General features: G+C 37.7%; 1 protein-coding gene across 6 annotated transcripts in view; it reads left to right on the top strand.

Annotated features, from left to right (window-relative positions):
• Window positions 1–20665, top strand: part of HERC4 (HECT and RLD domain containing E3 ubiquitin protein ligase 4) — a 100811-nt gene that overhangs the window by 61171 nt on the left and 18975 nt on the right. For 4 of the 6 annotated variants that reach the window (XM_015562118.1, XM_015562120.1, XM_015562117.1 and 1 more), the window contains 2 exons: window positions 13675–13794; window positions 19128–19151. In XM_015562118.1, the coding sequence (XP_015417604.1) occupies window positions 13675–13794; window positions 19128–19151 (144 nt within the window). The remainder of the gene's footprint in view (window positions 1–13674; window positions 13795–19127; window positions 19152–20665) is intronic. The other 2 variants (XM_006760898.2, XM_015562119.1) reach the window with 1 other exon arrangement.

Genomic DNA, 20665 nt, shown 5'->3' with positions numbered 1-20665 from the left:
AAGTTCCTGTGTATTTTCTAAATGACTTCACTTTTTAAATTACTCTTTTCTATTATATTTAGAATGTCCAAGATTCCTAGGGGGAAAAAGTCATTTCTCTTCACTTTATAATCAAAGAAATGATGGCCATTTCTTTCCTAGGAAATAAGTCATTTTTATATTTGCCCTTCCCAGAACAAGCCTTCCTTATAGCACTTTAGGGTTAACTGGATTCTGCATTAATCTATTAAGAAGACCCCCTGACTTCATGGGATGAGCCTCTACTTTCTCTGTGCTTTTTGTTTAGGATTCAAGACATTAATTAGATTTTTTCTTTCTTCTGGACTCTCTCTTCCTACTCCAGTGAACCATTTTTATTAGCCAGACCTGATTTCCAAATATTTACCCTTTTTCCCTTCCTTCTTATGTACTTATCTTTATTTACCCCTTTATATAGATACATAGATATAGATTTGGTTGCTTTACCTGTATATTTTACCACAAGTAAAAGGAAGGGGAGGAGAATAGGAAGGAATTGAATCTTTTATCTTTGATAATTACAGAGTTTGAGCAAGTAACTTATTTGCTTAGCTCAGAAGCCTCAGTCTCTACTGAAGAAGAATCTTACAGGAATCCATCTCCAGTTACCTTTTATTAGAGCCATGCTAGAGACGAGAATCCTAATTTTTTGCTAGCTGAAAGGGAAGAGAAACTCATCTAACAGTGGCCAGAATTAAACTATGCTTTGTATATAATACTTGAGGCCTGGCAACCAAAATTTATGCACGGGTAGGGTTCCTAGGCCTGACCTGCAACCTGGGCTGACTTTTTTAATAAGGATGCAAATACTAAATGTATAGGCACACAGCCCCCCACCCTTGGCTCCCCGTTCTCCATTGGGCAATTGTAATCTGCCGGCCAGGGGGGAGAGGCCAAGAGGATGGCCAGCGGGCCTCAATCAGGCGATTGGGGCCTATGGGCTGGGGGCAGCTCCTGAATTGAGCTCCTGCCCCCTGGTTGTCAGTGCACATCATAGCGACCGTTTGTTCCACCATCCAGTCAATATGCATATTACACTTTTATATATATAGATATATATAATTGATTTGAGAAAGAAGGAGAGAGAGAAAGAGAGAGGGAAACATCAATGATGAGAGAGAATCACTGATTGGCTGCCTTCTACACGCCCCCGATTAGGGATCAGAGCATGCAACCTGGGCATGTGCCCTGACCTGGAATCGAGCCGTGACCTTCTGAGGTCTATGCTCAACCACTGAGCCACATCAGCCAGGCAGAATATCATTTGTATATTAATCCATGTGAGCACATTATATATATTCCTTATTTAACTTTTTAAACTCTGTATGGTTGATATTTTGCCCCTTAATTCTGCATGTCAAAGGTCATAAACCAGTCAGTAGCAGAGTTGAAATACAAATCCAAGCTTTTGCTTCTTCTAATGTACTTCTGTATTGACAGGTATAGTAATATAATATGTTTAACAGGTGGGTTGCTTTTATTTATTCTTTATATCCTCACCTGAGGTATGTTTTTATTGATTTGAGAGAGAGAAAAACATTGATTGGTTGCCTCCTATACACACCTGGGGATCTAACCCAGAACCTGGGAATGTGCCCCAACTGGGAATTGAACTAGTAAACTTTTTGGTATACTGGACAATGCTCTAAATGACTGAGTCATACGCCCAGGGTAAGGAGTTTGTTTTTATTTTATGCCCCTAGATCTAGTGGTTCATCTTTCCATGATAGCTGATAGTATTATTTTGTTAAAAGACCATGTTTCTAACTCTATTTGTGCTGCTTCCTATCCTCTATAATTTTGAACAAGTCTTTTTCTTTATCACATGCAAATGGAGAATTTTCTTATCAAATAAGGATTAAAATACTGGCTTAATAGTTTCCCAAGATTGGTGTATTATTTAAGTCATAAAACATATGGAATTATTATACCTTCATATGGCAGTGATTTTGTTATCACTAGTACCACCATTTGACTTGATTCATTGGGTTATATGGAAGCTAAGTCCTTGTTCAAAATTATTACATACTCAAAAGCAGAATGATAATGTTATCAATTCTTAAGCATCTCTTACTGGGAGTTCTTAGAGTAGTCACTTGTCTTTCTTTTACCCCCTACTTTGGAGAAAACTTTCCTTGGTCCTGATCTCCCATAAGTGGATACTCATGGCAATTAACTATTGGGGATGTTTCGTTTTCATCTTTAGTGAAACCCAAGTTGCTTATCAGAAACTTATTTTTTCAAAAACACCTTAAGGCTGACAACTGTATATATATTCATTCTTTTTGCTCCATGGTGAATAATTAGAAGTTTGCTCAAATGATTTCCTTCTTTACCTAATCCTAGATCAAGATTAGGAGCTAAAGAACTGGACTGTGTGTTTCCTAATCATTTTGTTCCTCCCTTATGTCATGTCCTTTGGAATGCTTTTGAATCAAAAATCATATCTAATGCTCCAAATGGCATAAGAAAGATAGTTTTATTACTTGCTGTCAGGAATGGATGCATGATCAGATAAATGACTTACTGGCAAGTAATTGGGTTAGTTCGTAGTTTCTGAGTTTTCACACAGTACATTAAAGAGATACTGATATTCTTAACGAAAAGACTTAACTTGGCCTGTCTAGTCTAATTGCTACATATCTTGCTAATCTAAAATCAATGATTTAAAAAAATTTTTTTGCAATAAACCCTAAGATAAATGAAACAGATAAGACACACATCTCTATTTACGATATACCACTTTTGAACAGAGGTTTATAAGTCAGAATGCTATAAACTGTAATTAAAATGTGAAATAAAAGTGTTATGATGAAACATAATTTTATTTTGTCCATTTTAGGCAGTATACTGAATGTACAGGTTGATTTTTTACAAATGTTTATTGAGTGCCTACTATGTGCTTTTCATAGACGTTAGGGATGAGGTGATAAGGAAAAGATGTGATTTCTGCCCTTTTTAAGATTATCAACTTAGAGCACTTTTATACATACAAGCAAATAAGCATTTATGACCTAGCACGGTAAGTGCTAGACTAGGGAAAATGAATGGTGCTATCAGAACACAAGGAAGGCACATAACTCAGAATTAAGGAGAGCTTTCTGGGTAAAATAATATATCTACTATATAAATGTATTTTTATAGATTGCTTAAACTGTTGATTTTTATATGTAAATCTGTATACAGGTCTTTTGGATCAGTTCCTATTCGGTGTCTAATTTCCCTATTTTTACAGCATTGTTAACTGATTTTTCTCTTCAGTTATTAAATCACTGCCACTGGATTAGCAGCCATAATTTCCTCCCAAGTCTAAGTTTGACTGTAATTTGTGTGTTCCTGAACCAAACTTGGCTTCTGAATTACTCATTTTTATTCTAACATAGTATTTCTTTTCAAAAAACATTTTCAGGAAATACAGATTACAAACACTGGTTGCTATTGGTGAAGGAAACTGCAGTTTACATTTTAAAATCTTAAGATATTTCAGATAAGAAAAAATATATATCAGCAGTCAGTGGAATGTGAATCATTTTCTACAAGAATCACTACTTTTTAAAAATATATATTTTATTGATTTTTTTACAGAGAGGAAGAGAGAGGGAATTAGAAACATTGATGAGATGAGAGAGAAGCATCGATCAGCTGCCTCCTGCACACCCCCTACTGGGGATGTGCCTACAACCAAGGTGCATGCCCTTAACCGGAATTGAACCTGGGGCCCTTCAGTCCCCAGGCCAACGCTCTATTCAGTGAGCCAAACCAGCTAGGACAAGAATCACTACATTTTAGAGTCCAATGTGATAAAAAGTTAGTGTGTGTATAGTCATGCACTGCTAAATGAATCATGGAGGATTTTGATACTGTGTGGATATCACAGAGTGCACTTAACAGAGATGGAATAGCCTACTACATACCTAGGCTAGATGGTATGTAGCCTATTACTCCTAGGCTGCAAGCCTGTATGTACAGCATGTTACTGTAAATAACGTGAGATTAAATCAAGCATGAGAGGCAGTGATGCAATCAAGAGATGTGGTAAGCTTGAGATGTATAAGGCTGCTGCTGGTATGACACAGCTGGCTGTTTTACAGCCAACTTTTTTTTATTTTTTATTTTTGATAGTAGGAAGACTACACTGTAAACTAATGATAAGTGTAGTATAGTAAATAAATCAGTGATATAGTCATTTACTATTATTATCACCAAGTATTTCGCACTATATGTAATTGTGTATGTAACTGGTAACACAGTAGGTTTGTTTACACCACCTGCATCATCACAAATGCATTTAGTCGCCTATGAAGGCCACCATGTCACTGGGCAATAGGTGTTTTTTCAACTCTACTATAGTCTATGGGACCACTGTTGTATATATAATCTGTCACTGACCGAAACATCCTTATGCAGCACATGACTGTATTTATAAACATAAATATTGGAGAGAGAAAAGCCAAGGTATTTTTTTGTGTAGTTACTGTATATCTTGTCATTTTTAGTAGAATGAGTTTGACTACAAACTGTAGGGCAAGGGGCTGCAAACTTTTCCTGTTAAGGATCAGCTAGTAATACTTTACAGTTTGCGAGCCATGTGATTTCTGTTACAACTACTCAACTCCCAGCTTTGCTGCAGACAGTATGAATAAATGGATGGGCATAGCTGCTTTCCAATAAAACTTTATTTACAAAAACAGTCTAGTCAGGATTTGGCCCACAGGCTGTAGTATGTTGATCCCTGCTTTAAGATTAAGATTTTGATCTCTAGATATAAACTAAATATCTTTGTTTTGTTTGAAAGCCAGGAATAGCAGTTTTACTCAATTGCTTACAAATGGGTACCTTGACCACTAATATAAATTAATCAAACTGTGAAAGAATGAGCTCAAAGGGCTTTTGTCAATGAACAGAAACTTGGAAAATGAAAGCAGTATTATTAATATGTGCTTCTTAAACTGTGTTATTTGTATCCTCAAGACTGGGCCACAGGCCCTAGCCGGTTTGGCTCAGTGGATAGAGCGTCAGCCTGCAGACTCAAGGGTCCCAGGTTCGATTCCGGTCAAGGGCATGTACCTTGGTTGCGGGCACATATCCAGTAGGGAGTGTGCAGGAGGCAGCTGATTGATGTTTCTCTCTCATCGATGTTTCTAACGCTCTATCCCTATCCCTTCCTCTCTGTAAAAGATCAATAAAATATATTTAAAAAAAAAAAAGAGTGGGTCACAGGATCAAGCATTGGTGGTACTTGATAACATAATTTTATAAACTTATTCATAAAAGTTAAAAAGAAACATGTATATGTGTTTTATATATATATATTCTAATACAAAGTATTCTAAATACGTTGCACACATTTCTATGTACAAATATTCACATATTCTCGTGTGTGTATGCACATACATATATTAAAAAATAAGGTGAAAAAAAAATAAGGTGAGATAGTCATATAATGAGTTAAGAGTGCATATGTAGTCTGGCTGGAATGGCTCAGTTGGTTGGAGCGTCATCCCATGCACCAAAAGGTTGCAGGTTCAATTCTTGGTCTGGGTTCATGCAGAAGGCAAATGATAATATCTCTCTGTCTGTCTCTCTTCCTCTTTCCCCCTCACTCCCTTCCTCTCTCTAAGCATGTCCTCCAGTAAGATTTTTTTTTTTAAAAAAAGAAGAAGAATGCATGTGTATTAAAGAGACCTGAGTTAATTGCTTGCTCTGTTAGCTGTATGACCTTGGTTAAGTTTCTTGAACTCTAAACCTTAGTATATTCATCCATGTGATGATGATGATAATAGTATCTAATTCATAGGGGTTTAAAGATTAAACGAGACAATGCACGTGACATCTACTTAGTAAGTGATCCGTAATGATAGCTATTATTTTATTATTGTAACATAAAATATGAGTAGATTTTAAGGTAAAAATCTGCAATTCAGTGAAAATTTAAAGTGCCATTAGAAGCAGGAACTATATATGTTATCTCTTACTCATTTTACTTGTTCTTCCATTCATCTCCTGTTTATTGAGCACCTGATTGGACCCAAGCACTATCTGATAGATTTATACCTCGACTAGATGACTCCTTTCAAACACCGCTTGGTTGGTTGTGTGTGTGTGTGTGTGTGTGTATGTGTGTGTGTGATTTTTTAAAAAAAATTACAAACAATTATTTTTGTTATTCTCCCTAGGAAATTTAGCTAGTTTAATTTATAAGTTACATCAGCTTTCTTTGTTTTTTTTTCCAGTGGTCTATTTTCCCTCCCTAAATGTGGCATCTAGGTGTCTGCATTTGGCCCTTCACTCTTTACCTCTCCCTCACCTTCTGCCACCCACAGCTTTAGCTGTCCCCTTTAAGGAAAATAGTTCTAAATTACGTGTTTGGGGCAAACCTTTCTCTTGAGCTACTTGGCAGTTTTGCCATTGTTTTAAACTAAAAATAGGTTTATTACCAAATTTCTCATCCTTCCCAGCTCTCATTCCTGCCTCATCAAGATTGTTGTCTTTTCCTGACTTATATGTATGTTGCCAGCATTTGTTTTGGAGTTGTCTTTGACTCCTCTCCTATTTTCTATAACCAGTTAGTTACCATGACCTCTGCATTCTTTCTTATTATCTAGAAACCTTGAATCTTTAATATCTTAATTCAGTTTCCTACCACTAGCCTTTGTACTCATTCTTGACTATATACCTCACTCTGCCAACAGAATAATTTGCATAAAATATCACTGATTCTATCACTTATTGACTCTAAAACCTTATATCCCTAACTATCAGCTCTCACCACAGTAATGCTCTGCAACAAAACACTGAAAGTCATTGGTATCCTATATAATAACTAATATGCTAATTAGATGGGACAGCAGAATGACCTTCCAGAATGACCAGCGGGTGGGGGTGGGGTGGGGCCTCGGGACCACGAGGAAGCGGGGGCTGTGAGGGCTGAGCCCCTTGCATGAATTTCATGCATAGGGCCTCTAGTACAGTAATAAGCATTTATTCTCATTACTAATAAAATGGCCCCTGCTTCATCCTGAAAGTTGGTAGTGGTTGGCTGACCTAGGCTATAGCCCGACTTAGTTCCAAGCTGCATATTGGGTCCAGCTCTGCTTCATGTGCCTCTCATTCTTGAACCAGCAGTTCAGCTGGAGCAGGTGTATACAAACTTTTGTCTCCTTTGGTTCATGCTATTCTCTCTGCCAAGAACCTCTTTAAACATTTTTGAAATCCTTTCCATTCACTTCACTCGAATTTTTTTCACTTTTTTAAGAAATATATTTTTTATTGTTGATAGTATTACAGATGTCTCCCACTTTACCTTCCTCCTCTCAGCCACTACCCACACCCCCAGGTTTTTTCCCCCCGTATTGCCTATGTCCATGGGCTATGCATATAAATATGTACTTTTGTTTATCTCTTCTCATCCCACTCTCTAATTTTTATTTTCAATATTGTCCTGTGTACAGAACATAGAAATACAACCAAAATAGATACCTATACCAGTATGTCCTCCATTCTAGATTCAGCCATTGTTAAGATGTTGTCACATTTGCTTTACAAATGTGTGTGTACTGTATACTTTCTTAAATCATTTAAAATTAAATCCTGATATTGCCCTTTAATATCTCAGCATTAATTTTCTTGGTCATTTTCCTACAAAAGAGTAATACTATTATTTTTCTTAAATTAACTATGATTCTATAATATCTATCTGGACATACGCAATTTTCCTTTGTTGTACAAAAAATGTTTTTTATATCACTGCTTTTTATAAAACTAGAGTTCAGTTACACTTGTTTTTTGTCTTGTTAGTCTTTTTCCAATTTTTGAATGTAATATATCTCATTTAAGTTTATTTTCTCACAGCAATATTTTGTAGTTTTCAGAGGACTTCCATATTAAATTCTTTAATATTTTGTCTTCGATGCTTTTGTATTATAATTTAATTCCCCCCCCCCAAGTATTTGTTGCTAGTATGAAGAAATTAAGTTCAGCTTTATGTATTGACTTTATACTCTGTGACCTTGATAAACTAATTTATAAGTTTCAATAATTCTCATAGATTCATTGAGATTTCTTGTGTACAAAATTCTGTTATTTTATTGCCTTATTTTATTAACTAAGACATTGAGTACAGTGTTGAGTATAAATGGTTTCAGTGGGTATCCTTGCTTAGTTCCTAATTTTAGAAAGGAAGCATTTGATAATTTACCAGTAAGTATGATGTTCAAGCCCTAGCTGGTTTGGCTCAGTGGATAGAGCAGCGGTTCTCAACCTATGGGTCGCAACCCCTTTGGGGGTCAAACAACTCTTTCACAGGGGTCTGATGTTTCTCTCTCATCGATGTTTCTAACTCTCTATCCCTCTCCCTCCCTTCCTCTCTAAAATCAATAAAATATATTATTTTTAAAAAGTATGATCAAGCTGTGGAGTGTGTGTTTGTGTGTGTGTAATGTTTTTATTGATTTCATAGAGAGAAAGGGAGAGGGAGAGAAAGATAGAAACATTAGTAATGAGAGAGAATCATTGATAGGCAGCCTCCTGCAGGCCCCCCACTGGGGATCTGAAGAACAGTTTTAGCCTGCAACCCTGGTCTGACTGGGAATTGAACTGTTCATGGGTTGGTGCTCAACCACTGACTTATACCAGCTGGTCTGTGGAGTTTTTATTTTTAAGGTAGGCTTTATCTATATGAAGAAGTTTCCATCTATTCCTGGTTTGCTGAAAATGTTTATAATAGGTGTACAATTTTGTTAGTTGTCATTCTCTGCAACTGCTGATTGAGATGAACAATTTTTTTTTTTGCCTTTCCCCCCCCTTTCCTAATATTTAAAAACCCTGGGTCTGTCACGACCGGAGGCTCAACCAACCGGAAGTCAGTCCTGCAGTCAGTGATGGGTTGCCATGGTGACCCAGCACTGACTGCTGAGGGGGCTGCAAATCAGGCCCGGAGAGAGGCCTGAAGAGAGAAGCAGGGTCTGATCCATAGCCTCTGTGGCAGCTTTTGATCAGCACTTGCCCCTCTCTCCAGCAACCATGCCTCCATTTCTCTCCAGGCCTCCACTGGGGCTGCTGATCAGCCCTGCCTTTCTGATCAGGCCCCGTTGATAGGCCCAGGGATGCTGACTGGCATAGAAACTGACCAGTCACAACCAAATCCAGGTGAACTGTGAGGAGCCAATAGCTGCCTAAGAGGCAGAGCTTTTGACACTGACTGGCATCAGAACCAAATTGGCCAGCAGAAGGGGACAGTTGGGGGCCATCAGGCCAGCAGGGGAGCGCAGTTGGGGGGCAAGATCAGGCTGACACGGGAGGGCAGTTGGGGGCGGCCAGGCCGGCAGGAGAGAGCAGTCAGGGGCTGATCACGCTGGCAGGCAGAAGTGGTTAGGGGCAATCAGGCAGGGAGGCAAGTGAGCTGTTAGGAGCCAGCAGTCCCGGATTGTGAGAGGGATGTCCGACTGCTGGTTTAGGCCCTATCTCTGTGGGGTCAGGCCTAAACTGGCAGTCAGACATCCCCCGAGGGATCCCAGATTGGAGAGGGTGTAGGCTGAGCGAGGGATACACACACACCCCCATCCCCACACGAATTTTATGCACCGGGCCTCTAGTAATGTAATAAAATGCATTGATATTTTAATATACCAACCTTACATTCCTGGGATAAACTCCACTTGGGCATTATATGTTATATTTTATATATACTGTTAGATTTAATTTGCTAATATTTGTTGAAGATTTTATGTCTATGTTCATAAAGGATGTTTATCTGATAATTTTTGTTTCTCATATTGCCATCAGCTTTTAGTATCAAGGTTATTCTGGCTTTATAAAATGAATTAAGGAATGATCCCTGTTTATATTTTCTGAGTTAGTTTAAGATTGGTATTTCTTTCTTAAATGTTAGATAGTGTTAGGGTGTTTGGCTTTTGACGCAGGCTGTGAAAGAATTCACAACTGAGTGAAGAGATAGATGCAGAAAGGAAGTTTATTTCACTTTCCCAAAAGGAAAGGGCCAATGCATTGCTAAACAATACAAGGGCAAAAAACAGATGGTGGCCCCCCTTAAGTCTTCACTATTGCTAAGCAGCAAGGAAGGGAGGAGAACCTTGGGCTGAAGTTGAGCAGACTTCAGGGTGGGTTGTAATTTGTTTGTTCTTCAGGAGACAGTTTGAGCAGATATCCTAGGGAGGTATCTTAGCAGCATTTTTCTCAAGCCTGTAAAACATGCGTAGAGCAAGAATTCAAAAGAGGCCTGTTTGAAGGGAAGGAGGGATTGGAACTTTCTATTATTCCTGAGTTGTGAAAACAGCAGGGAGGAGGTGTATGCAATAATGCAGCTTGAAAGTCGCTTATCTTGTCCTTCGGTTTGAACAGAGGGGTTGTTTGAATCAGAGGAGCTAACAGGCTTGGTGTTTATTTACTAACTGCTTCTCATAAATTGTGGAAGGCTACAATAAGGGAAAAAGAGGCCTTTTTTTCTATCCTAATAGATAGAGCCTTGGCCCTTATGGCTCAGTTGGATGGCATGTCATTCCATACACCATAGGGTGGCAGGTTTGATTCTGGGTCAGAGCACATGCCCAGGTTGTAGGGTTGCCTCCCCGGGAGGCAACAACTGAACAATATTTCTCTCTCAGATTGACACACACACACCCCTTTCCTCTTTGTAAAATCAGTTTTATAAAGTATATTCTCGGGTGAGGGGGAAAAATGTTAGATAAACTTACCAGTGAAACCATCTTGGTCTGGAGTTTTCTATATGGAAATTTCAAATTTTTAACATTAAATTTTAAAAATAAAGTGTAATTTATGTTCTCTGTTTCTTGAGTCAATTTCAGTAAGATATCTATGCGGTGATGTTCCTTCTTTCATTCCTGGTAGTGATAATTTGTGGCTTCTCTCTTACATAGTTTGGCTAGAGGCTTCTCAATTTTATTGGTCTCTGTCTACAGCCATACCACCCTGAATGCACCTGATCTCAATTTTATTGGTCTCTTTATAAAACACATTTCCTTCACTGATTTTTCTCTAGCGTTTTTCTGTTTTCTTTCATCAATTTCTGCTCTTTATTTCCCTTCCTCTACTTGATTTTGCCTTCATTTGATTATCTAAAAAGATGGTTCTTAAAGCAGAGGCTTAGGTCGTTGACTTTTTTTAACAAGATAATTTAATGCTTGTTCTTCTTTACCAACATCCCACAAATTTTGATTTGTTGTGTTTTTATTTTTATTAAGTTCAAAATATTTTTCTAAAGTCCCTTTCTTCATGCTTCAACATCTGAATCATCTTTTGAGTCTTGACTCATGATTGGTTGCTTTCCTCAAGACCATTTTTGTGTGGTTTTTATTTTGTTTGGGTTTTTTTTTTTTTTGGTTACCTATAAAATAGTAGATTGAAGTAAATAGATTAAAAACCTGTAAATGTGTGCATCTCTTCTTTGCCTGTTATTGTGGAGATTTAAACAAACTCTTCAAGAGTTAAACTGGGATTGAGTTTTCTCTAGTAAGCCTCAAATTCTTCTAATGTTGCCTGATTTGTAAGGCAGAGATGAAATGTCAAAGTGTTTTTCTCAGTATTTGTACTTCAGTCTGCATGCCTGCTCCTTAGAGGAGTTTCTCTCCTCACTCTTGCACCTTCTCGGTGGTAAACTGATGTTGCTTGTTAATGCTTTCAACATTGGTAGAGGAGAGAGAAAAGAAACGTTCTTGGTTGTGCCATAGCCTCCATCTTAGATAGATTATGTGTACCTGGATCTTGAGGAGGGAAGTCCTCAAAGTTTCTGCCCACCCCTGACCCCATAGCAGAGGTCCTCTAGTCCTACTGATACAAGATTCTAGGCTCAAGACTGTTGCTGCCCCCCTTCCTACCATGGATTGAGGGTTTTTCTCTCCTCCAGCAATAAGGCATGGAATTGCTTCCCTTTTCTCAGTGGCTGAAAGCTTTTGCTCTTTCTGCATGAGAGAAGTATCTGGACAGGGTGTCAGGCCTTGTTCCTTTCTCACAGTAGAAGCCAATTCCTTGCACCACTGAGAGAGGCTCTTAATCTACTATTTCCAGTCATTGAGGATGTATAAATGAGTGCAAACTGTCTGAAGCTCCCGTAGTCAGATATAAGCAATTATCATTTTAGGTGATTTCTTTCCTACGTATATGACAGCGGTATCTTCCTCCTCTCTGCCACAGATGACCCTTTTCTGGCATCCTGTTTCTCTTCGGAAACTTTTGTCCGTCCTTGGAATTCAGGTTACTTGGTTATCTTAAGACTTTAGCTCCATGGTGGATTCAAGGAAAACTTTGGATAATTTAGAAGTGTTTTATTTAATTGCCAATGTTATAGGCTTTCCAAATACCTTTTTGTTACATTTAGTGTCCATTCCATGTATAATTACTGGTTGGAATATTTTGTAATAGTGAGTTGGTTGGAAATGTTTAAATCTTCTATACTTAGGTGTGTGTGTGTGTTTTTTCTATCAGTTACTGAGAGAAAGCTGTTAAAATTTTCAACTATGATAAGTTGGTCTGTTGTTTTTCCCCTTCATGTATTTTGAAGCACTGTTGTTTGTGGATTGTTGTGACTTCTTGATAAATTAATTCTCTTGTACATACAAAATGTGCCATTTTTACTCTGGAAATGCTTGTCTTGAAGTCTATTTTAAGAGTAGCCTCCCAGTTGCCTTCTTTTGTTGGGGTGCTCCCCTGCCCCCCAAGTCTCACCTTGAACACTTTCAGTTTAAGAGTTATTGAAAGATGTAGAGAGAATTTGCATACAGATTTTGCGGCTTCACACCCTGGGATCCTTTCTGAGCTTTTTTTTTTTCCTTGCTGTCTGACAAGTGGGCACTCTCAGTCTCTGATCTGTGACTTCTCTCTCTGGTAAAACTGCTGCTTTCTACTTGAACTCTATCTCCTGACTCTCAATGTTGATTTGAAGGCACTCCCACAGGAAAAATTTGGAACCCCCATTTTTTTTAAATCCCATTACTTTGACTTTTTGGAGAGTCCTGGCCAGTCTTCTTATAGAATTCCTACAGTCAGGACGTTTGTCTGATTGTTTCCTTAGGGTGATGTTTGACTTGTTCCTCTGTCCTTTGTGTTTCCTATAAACTTGATTAGATTCAGGGTAAACCTCTTTTTGCTTCAGAGATAATGTCTGTATTTCCTGTTGCATTATATCAGCTGGATAATAGTGTTTGATTATTCCAGTATTGGTGATGATTAGTTTGATCACTCAGTTAAGGTGGTTCTCTCCACTGTAAAGATTTGTTTTTCCTTTGTAATTTCTAAGATGGTAATTTACATTCTCTTTATTTTTCACATCCTGCCCACTGACACCTCTTAAAAACATTGGGTATAAGTCCCATCCCCAACCAGAAGTCCTTATAGTTTCTAGTTTATATACACTATATGTATGTTAATGGTGTATTTCTCATACTGGGTGGTGTTCATATAAATATTTTTCATTTTTACTAGATTTTCAGGTACTGAATGCATATATTAGATCTTATAAATCTGTTTCCCATACACATACTATGTGCATATAGTAGTTACTCAGTAAAGTATTTTCTATAGGAAGAGAAAATTAGCTAAGAAATCTCACGCCTTTTTCTATTAAAACATTTTTCAATCTCAGGTAGTAGTTAAGTTTAATGTTAATTATACTTTTTTTTTTAGGTAAATGAGAAAGCGGGGCAGATTATACAGTATGATAAATTTTATATACATGAAGTACAAGAATTGATAGACATAAGGAATGATTATATCAACTGGGTTCAACAGCAGGCCTATGGAATGGTATGTTTCCTATTTTATGATTTCATTTTTATGTATCATTTGTCCTAATATGAAAACAATTGCTTGTTTTAGAAACACCAAAGTTTTTTCCAGAGATTTTTTTGCAGAGCTTATGATTGAAATAAAAACACATTGCAAAGGAACAGTTACATATTACGCATATTTATTTATAAATAAACATTCCACTCTTAACCAAAACCAAATCAGAGAGATAGATCATACTTTTCTAAAGAACAATGCAAATTGGACATGGATTTATAACTCATTTATTTTCCATGTGATTGCCTCTTAATTTTCTAATGTTGAAAATATTAGAGTTCCTGAGACTGGAATTCTAAGAATACTAGAGGACCGTTGCACAAAATTCGTGCAAGGTGCTTGGCCCTCGCAGCCCCGGCTTCATCCGGAAGGTCGTTTGGCTGTTCAGTCTAATTAGCATATTAGCTCATTATTACATAGGATAGTATTACTGTTGTGAGATTAGAGCCTCAGAACTACCAGGGGAGAACCCTAGGACTATTAATTCTATTTTTTATTATTTCCCCTTTTATGTGTTCAATTTTATTTCAGATTTCTTCATGTACATCCACATGTGTATATACTTCTTTCTATGTTGCTAAGTCTCTAATAACTACAACTTAATGTCCCCATTAAAATAATAGCATAGTCTTATAAAACTTGAATTTGGCATGTAAAATTTTAATATGGAAATGGGTCAGCAGCTAGATGTAAAAGTCAGGTTAATACTCTTACTTGCTAACCTTGATAGTGTACTTGAAGCCCCCTTTTCCACCCGAAGCAGATTAAGCATTCTGTATGTAGAAGGGTGAGTAGCCTTTCGTTGCTTGCTAGGCATCATATGTAAATTCCTTGTGGATAGGTGCTCTTGTCAGTTTATTCACCAGCATCTCTAATAGTGTCTGGAATATGTGTCTAGTAGGCACTAAAAAAGTATTGTAGTTTTTGAATGGCAGTGTGGTCAGTCAGTGCATGCTATTTTTAGTATACTCATCTATAGGTATCAGGTTACTTCTAGGTACTTGGGTCTGGATTGGAAGAGATTTGTTAATCTCTTCTCCCCCATCCCAGCCCACTCCTCAAAATCACTAGGAATCTAGGTTAAATTTACAGTTAGTTATTCTATAGATTTAGGTCTACTCATTTGCTCATTCAACAAATATTTATTGGGAATACCCTAGGTAACAAAACTACAGTGACAAACTAGATAGTTAAGGGCCTTATCCTCATGGAAATTATAATCTAGTGGACAAGATGGACAGTAAAAAAAAAGGAAAAAATTATTGGTTAATATGCACTTATATAGAGAATTAAAATAAGAGAATGTAATAAAGACTGTATGGTTTCGTACAATTGGATAATCAGAAAAGTCTTGTCTAATGAAATCTGAGCTGTAATCTACATGTTAAGAAACATGTGTAAGATCAGAGTAGAGAGAATTTTGGGGAAAATGAACATCAGTAAAGACCATGGGTGAGAACAAGCTTGACATGTCTGAAGGATAGAAAGAGGCCAGTACGGCTAAAATATGGGAGTTGGGAGGGTTCTGGGAAAGGGTCAGAGGAATGGACAGTGGCCAGATCATGGAGATTTTATAAATTAAGATCAGAAACTTGGATTTTATATGAAATGTACGGTAAGCCATTGGAGGGTGGTAAGCAGAGGGGAATTACAGTATGATTTATATTTTTAAATCATTGTTTTGTTGGCTCTATGGAGAACGGAGTGAGGAGAATAAAGCAAAAATGAAGAGGGGAAGACTAATTAGAAGACTGTTTTAGTAGATTGGGGGAGATAAAATGATTGGTTTGATTAGGTTGTTGGTTGTTTAGATGGAAGAAGGAAGTGAACTTGAAATACTCCTCAGAGGTAAAAGGGACAAGAATTGCTGATGGATTGGAGGTGAAATGAGGGAAGGAGAGAAATCAACAAAGATTAAGGAGTGGGGTAAGGCAGGAGGAAAACTAGAAGAGAGTTGTGGAAACCAAAATTAAGTGAAGGAGAGGCTGTGTTGAATGCTGAGAAATAGGATAAAATTATCAAATTGAGCAGTGAATTTGGTTATTTGAAGGTTATTGGTAATCTGGCTAATGCTAACCTAGGGTGCTGCATGGTTAAGGGAAATTGGGAGGTGAGGAATAGGGAACAACAACCATAGGCTATACTTTCAAGAAGTTCTGAATAAATATTTCCCTTTTTCCTTCCCTATTTAAATTAAATCTCTAACCTAGGCAAAGCTCTTCAAACTCTTTCTCCACAGCATCCCTGAGATAGAGGGAAAAAACTATTTCTTGAGGTTAACTTCTCCCCTGTGAGACTTGTTAGAAGTCTCATATTATCTTCGAATGAACACACATTTTGGACATAATACAGGAATGGGCAAATATATGTTACAGTTGTTCATGTGGAAAAATATCTAAAAGATCTATCTACACTATTAAATGAGTAATATGCTAATTAGACCGGACGTCCTTCCAGACAAAGCCAGGTGGCGCGGGCCAAGACAGGCATTTAGGGGTGACCAGGCCGGTGGGGGAGGGTAGTTAGGGGTGACCAGGCAGGCACGCAGAGGCAGTTAGGGGCATCAGGCAGGTAGGCATGTGAGCAGTTAGTAGCCAGCAGTTTCAATTGTGAGAGGGATGCCCGACTGCTGGTTTAGGCCTGATCCCGACAGTCGGACATCCCCTAAGGGGTTCCGGATTGGAGAGGGTGCAGGTCAGGCTGACATCTGAACTTATATCTAGTATATATAGGTCATAAATTACTTGTACTCTTAACAAGTTAAGAGAAATGCCAATCTAATAGGTTTGGTTTTTGTTTTTGTTTAGTTAGCAATAATTTTGTGCTAAATGGAATAGCTGTGGTTTGATTATTTGCTTTTAAGTTGGCAGGCATGTATCTAAATTCCTCTTAGTATATAGCTGAGGTGATATCAAATTTAATTTCTTAGGAGCTATTTCAGTGCAACTATTTTCTGGTAAAGGAAGGCAGTTAGAGGACCACCTTCTTATTTCTTGACTTTTTCTCTTTGCTTCTCATTCTCTTCAGATCTGTTAAGATGGTTGCTATACTTCAGAATTTCCCTCTATTGCTCTGTTCTTTCAACCACATGCTTTTCCTTTTTTTATAAGTGATATTGAATAGGTGGTTGTGGCATTTTCCACTTGTTCCTTATTTAATTTGCTTAGTGAGTTTAATATCATTACAAATCAAAACCCAGAACCCAAATCCTGGTTTGAGTTCTTCTAATCTATCTCTGGGAAAAGAAGGCTGACAGTTTACATTTAAGGTCTTTGACTATGCAACTCTTAAATAGTTCATTAAGTTATATATTATGACATTTAACCTCACAGAGCATTTTTCTTTTAGAGTTCAAAACACTTCCACATTTACACATAATCTAAAGATTTTTAAGACTCTATCCTAAGGGTACATATATGCTATTTTGTGATGATACAGTTGTTTTCATATGTGTATTCAGATACACATATACTGTGTGTGTGTGTATGTGTGTACACCATTATTGCACATGAATGATCTTAAAAGAATTCCATTGCTTCAATGTGAAAGTTTAAAATATTCTTTGATAGAACATAATTACTATATATATAATAATAAAAGGGAAATATGCTAATTAAACCAGACGTCCTTCCTGACGAAGCCAGGGCTGGAGGGAAGCCAGCCTGGGTCCCCCATGCCTGCGGGCAGCCCGAGGGAAGCTAGCCTGGGTCCCGGGTGCTGGAGGGAAGCCAGTGCCGCAGCCAGGGGAAGGAAGGCCTACTCGTGCAAGACTTTTCGTGCATTGGGCCTCTAGTGAATTACAAGAAATACTAGAGGCCCCGGTGCGCAAAAAATTGTGCACTTGGGGGGTCCCTCAGCCAGGCCCTCTCGCAGTCTGGGACCTCTGGAGACCGGGCCTAAGCTGGCAGTCAGACATCCCTCTGGCAGCCCGAGAGCCCTCGGGGGATGTCCGCTTGCCAGTGGGGAGCAGGCCTAAGCGGTAGTCAGACGTTCTTAGTGCTGCTGGGTAGGTGGGAGAGGCTCCCGCCACCACCGCTATGCTGGCAGCCGTCAGCCTGGCTTGTGGCTGAGCAGAGCTCCCCCTGTGGGAGCACACTGACCACCAGGGGCAGCTTCTGCATTGAGCATCTGCCCTCTGGTGGTCAGTGTGTCATAGTGACCAGTCATTCCCAGTGGTTCTGCTGTTAGGGTCAATTTGCATATTACCCTTTTATTATATAGGGTATGTGTATAAATTTTATTTATACACATTACCTTGTTCTAAACACTGCTGGGAAATTATTTACCTTTGTTATATTTGTCTTTATGCCATAATCTATCAGGTATACACATCCCTAATTCTTAACCATTAAAACCTAATTCTGTGAAATTCTTTGCTTTCCTTTTAATATGCTTTTGTACTGGTGAGACCCCCTAACTACATCTCATCTCCTTCCATCTTCCCATCCTTTTTCTCTTTACATGTTTCATGAAGTTTTTTTGTTTTTTTATCCTCACCCAAGGATATGGTTTTTTATTGATGTTTTTAGAGAGAGAGAGGAAGGGAGAGAGAAACATAATGTGAGAGAGACATCAACTGGTTGTCTCTTGCACGAGCCCCCACCAGAGCCTGTGATTGAACCTGCAACCCAGCTATGTGAATGGAACCTGTGACCCTTCAGTGCGAGGGCCAGTGCTCTAACCATTGACAACACTGACCAGGGCCATCCTTACGTTTTAAGCATTAAATTTTTTAATGTTTGAGCTTTTGTCTAAGATACTATACCTGTAATTGAAATTTCTAATAATGATTTTAATCTGGTTGTCGCTTGAAAGCCTATCAGGTAAACCATTTTGCTTGGTATCTAATATTCTTCTTTTCTCAAGTTTTCCACTTGTCTCATTATTTTTCATATTCTTTCCAATTCACATCTCGCTTCACGATCAAACTTAAGTTTTGCCAGATAGAGAAACTGAGCCCTAAAATTATTTCTTTAAGACCAAGTTAGGCTAGGATTAGTTTCCCTGCTCTACCTAAATTCTGCAAGTAGGGTGCTTAGTTGCTGAAACCAAATTTTATTATATTCAAGCCTCAATAATATTATGATCACAAGGTACCTGAAACAAGTGTTACATTTATAATATATAAGGTACATGTGGAAAGGGTAAGTTTTGTTGTAGATGTATTTTGGTCTACATTAATTCAATATTCTTTTGTAGCAAAATATATGAAATGCTACTTTGAATAGAAATAGTTAAATTTGGACACTAACATTGCTCTTTCCTCATTGTTACATTCTGCATGGCTGTCTTAGGATGTCAACCATGGATTAACTGAGGTAAGTTTGGTGTAATAGTCTCATGTCCAGAGTAAAATAGACTCTGCTTTGTCTTAAGTGGTAGGAGAGCCAAAAGTTTCTCGTGTGTGTGACTTTAAAATATATATGCATATTTATAAAAATGAATTTAGAAATTATCCTGTATAGAATTTCAGAGGAATTTTATGAAGAAAATTAAACCCTATTTTCAATTTAACCTTATACCTGTATGATTCCTTTAAACAATATTTGCTTAAAATTAGTTCCTATTTTTGTTGCCTTCCAGCATAAAATTTAATATGTCCTCAGAATGTAAAAAACAAACCTAAAATTTGACATATGCCTACACAATAAGTAGAAAATATTTTATATTAGAGATGTAAAATGATCTTCAATTTTTAAACTAATAATTGATGCTAGAAATGGTCATAAAATTAAATAAACTTTCAGCATGATCATCTTCTTCACTTTTCTTTTTACATAATCAGCAATTCTAGACCTACCTTTTTAACACTTGGAAATGTTACAGAACTTCCTTTATACTTTTGTTATAAGCTAGGTTTTGTTTTGTTTTGCTTTGCTTTGTGTTTTTTCCACTTGAACCAATGAAGCATTTAGAGTTAGTTTTAAGTTATGCCTAACATCGTTTCCTTCCTCATTCTTAAATAGAAGTAGCACATAAAATTATCAAATTAAAGTTGTGGAACCAAAGGGAGAAGGCTTTAGAAATCATCTCAGTCCTCTGGAGTTTCAAAGTAGTAAAATGACTTTCCACCAGTAATAGTGACACAAATACAGGAAAGAGGTGAAAATTGTCGTATGAAAAACAGTGAAGCCCTGACCAGCGTGGCTCAGTGGTAGAGCGTTGGCCAATGCACTGGAAGGGTCTTGTGTTTGATTCTTGGTCAAGGGCACTTACCTGGGTTGCAAGTTCAATCCTTGTGTGGGAGGCAACTAATCCGTGTCTCTCTCTCACAATGTTTCTCTCTCTCCCTACCTCCTTCCTACTCGTAAAAATCAATGGGAAAAATAGCCTCATGTGAGCATTAACAACAACAAAAATAGTGAAGAGTAATTTACTGTAAAGTTAATATAATTCAGGTTTTGTCTTACATGTTGAGAACAAAGGGTTGATATTCTATACTGATTGGGTACTGCTGGATTATTTTGGTTTTCGTGGCCGTAGTTAAGAGAGCATTATACAAATTTAAATTTAAAAGAAGGCAGTTATGGAGAAGACTTTCAGAATGGCTGAAAAATCTAGGAGTATTTAGTGTTGGGGGAAAAGGACATGGAGGAGAGGATGAGGATTTGAAATATTTAAACCACATGTACTTCCCTGCAGAGTCAAAATGAAGACTGAAATACAAAATAAAGTGATGCACAGTGATATGTAGAAGTGCAGATTCAGACTAACATAAAGAACTTTCTAAGCACTTAAAAAGAATTGGGCCGTTTCATGGTGTATTAAGTTTTCATTAGAAGCCTTATAGCAGGGGCTCTGTGTGAGGGCTGGCACAAAAACATTGCTTTGT

The sequence above is a fragment of the Myotis davidii genome, unplaced genomic scaffold (assembly GCF_000327345.1).
Source record: "Myotis davidii unplaced genomic scaffold, ASM32734v1 scaffold134, whole genome shotgun sequence".
Taxonomy (NCBI): Eukaryota; Metazoa; Chordata; class Mammalia; order Chiroptera; family Vespertilionidae; genus Myotis; species Myotis davidii.
The sequence above is the reverse complement of the archived record's forward strand: the minus strand, read 5'-3'. Positions and strand labels throughout refer to the sequence as shown.